Source organism: Capsicum annuum, unplaced genomic scaffold (genome assembly GCF_002878395.1).
Source record: "Capsicum annuum cultivar UCD-10X-F1 unplaced genomic scaffold, UCD10Xv1.1 ctg64461, whole genome shotgun sequence".
NCBI lineage: Eukaryota > Viridiplantae > Streptophyta > Magnoliopsida > Solanales > Solanaceae > Capsicum > Capsicum annuum.
In genome coordinates this window covers 1-2256 of record NW_025873603.1, presented here as the reverse complement: position 1 = coordinate 2256, position 2256 = coordinate 1, and the positions used below count along the sequence as shown (strand labels likewise).

The 2256-nt window shown below is 34.4% G+C and overlaps 1 protein-coding gene and 1 non-coding gene across 2 annotated transcripts; one reads left to right on the top strand and one right to left on the bottom strand.

The window, feature by feature from the left end:
• The first annotated feature begins 437 nt into the window (after nt 1-437).
• LOC124893725 (ATP synthase subunit alpha, chloroplastic-like) lies at nt 438-1321 on the top strand. Its single transcript, XM_047404610.1, has one exon. The coding sequence runs from the start codon at nt 477-479 to the stop codon at nt 1083-1085; it is 609 nt and encodes a 202-aa protein (XP_047260566.1). The 5' UTR covers nt 438-476; the 3' UTR covers nt 1086-1321.
• A 52-nt stretch (nt 1322-1373) lies between these two features.
• On the bottom strand, nt 1374-1445 carry TRNAR-UCU. Its single transcript has one exon. It is a non-coding gene; the product is annotated as a tRNA-Arg (tRNA).
• Nucleotides 1446-2256: the final 811 nt, after the last annotated feature.

Genomic DNA, 2256 nt, shown 5'->3' with positions numbered 1-2256 from the left:
TGGGAAGAATTGCTCAGATACCCGTGAGTGAGGCTTATTTGGGTCGTTTTGTAAATGCCCTGGCTAAACCTATTGATGGTAGAGGTGAAATTTTAGCTTCTAAATTTTGATTAATTGAATCTGCCACCCCGGGTATTATTTTGCATCGTTCTGTATATGAGCCTCTTCAAACCGGGCTTATTGTTATTGATTCGATTATCCCTATAGGACGTGGTCAGTGAGAATTAATTATTGGGGACAGACAGACCGGTAAAATAGCAGTAGCCACAGACGCCATTCTTAATCAACAAGGTCAAAATGTAATATGTGTTTATGTAGCTATTGGTCAAAAAACGTCTTCTGTGGTCCACGTAGTAACGACTTTATAGGGAAGGGGAGCGATGGAATACACTATTGTGGTAATCGAAATGGTGGATTCCCCTGCTACATTATAATACCTTGCTCCTTATACAGGAGCAGCTCTGGCTGAATATTTTATGTATCCTGAACGACACACTTTAATCATTTATGATGATCTCTCCAAACAAGCGCAAGCTTATCGCCAAATGTCTCCTCTATTACGAAGACCGCCCGGTCATGAAGCTTATCCAGGAGATGTTTTTTATTTGCATTCACACTTTTTGGAAAGAGCCGCTAAATTAAGTTCTAGTTTAGGTGAAGGAAGTATGACCGCCTTACCAATAGTTGAAACTCAATCGGGAGATGTTTTGGCTTATATTCCTACTAATGTAATTTCCATTACTGATGGACAAATCTTCTTATCCGCTGACCTATTAAATTCTGGAATCAGACTTTCTATTAATGTGGGTATCTCCGTTTCCAGAGTGGGGTCCGCAGCTCAAATAAAAGCCCTGAAACAAGTAGCTGGTAAATTAAAATTAGAACTAGCGCAATTCGCAGAATTAGAAGCCTTTGCACAATTTTCTTCTGATCTTGATAAAGCTACTCAAAATCAATTGGCAAGAGGTCAACGATTACGTGAATTACTTAAACAATCTCAATCGGCTCCTCTCACGGTAGCAGAGCAGATAATGACTATTTATACTGGAACAAACGGCTATCTTAATTCATTAGAAGTTGGATAGGTAAGGAAATTTCTTGTTGAGCTATGTACTTACTTAAAAACTAATAAACCTCAGTTCCAAGAAATCATATCTCCTACCAAGAAATTTACCGAGGAAGCAGAAGCTCTTTTGAAAGAAGCTATTCAGGAATAAATGGAACGTTTTATACTTCAGGAACAAGCATAAAGAAATATTGATCACCCTTGTCTTAATCTTAATAAAAAAAGGAATTAAGCATCCTGGATTCAAATATTCAAACAGCCTTTCTTGCTATCGAAATCTAAAAAAAATATGTATATGGAAATAAATTGCGTCCAATAGGATTTGAACCTATACCAAAGGTTTAGAAGACCTCTGTCTTATCCATTAGACAATGGACGCTTTTCATTCTGATTTTTTTTTATATTTTAACTTTTTGTTTGAAAAAAAATAGAAAGAATCTGATGTGAAATAATTTTTTGAATTGTATATTCAATGTTGTACTAATACTAATAAACTAAATTTGATTTAATGAATAGATTAAAATATTTAGAATAAATAGATATAGAGCGGGTAGCGGGAATCGAACCCACATCGTTAGCTTGGAAGGCTAGCGGTTATAGTCGACGTCAATTCATTTTTTAACGTCTTTAATTCAAAACCAAACATGAAACTTCGGTTTCATTCAGCTCCCTTATGGAGATGAGTCAATGTATAAGATCTAAGATCTAAGATGTGAACAAAATTAGAAAAAAAAAAGAATTCTAACCATAACATTTATGTCATCTTTTGGTCTGAATATAGATAAAACGAATTTCTTTGTAGATGATCCTTCTAGAAGAGGGGGATTCTAACAACCTTTCTAGTTATTTCCTTCTCTATTTCTATTTAATAGGATCCTGAGGAAAAGGAGTTTGTTTCCACCGAGCTAAAACAATATGTTGATGTCTCTAGTAAACCAAAGTCATCATTTAATAGCTATTTTGCTTCACTTTCTTCTTTATAAATAAGAAATTGAAAATTTAGTTACGATTAGAAATCAACTTTCTATCTTTATCCATGGATCCTTTATTGATACTTATTCAATTAGAAGTATTGATACAATTCAAAAATTATGTTTTGCAATTTCATAATCCAATTTTTCAATGTCTAAGTGACCTTTGGATACCAATCACGAGAATGTGTATTTGTTCTCGAATCTGTCATTGAGAGG

Excerpts from the sequence above, each read along its gene's own strand:
- LOC124893725 (XM_047404610.1), top strand. The coding sequence starts at position 477 with ATGTATCCTGAACGACACACTTTAATCATTTATGATGATCTCTCCAAA.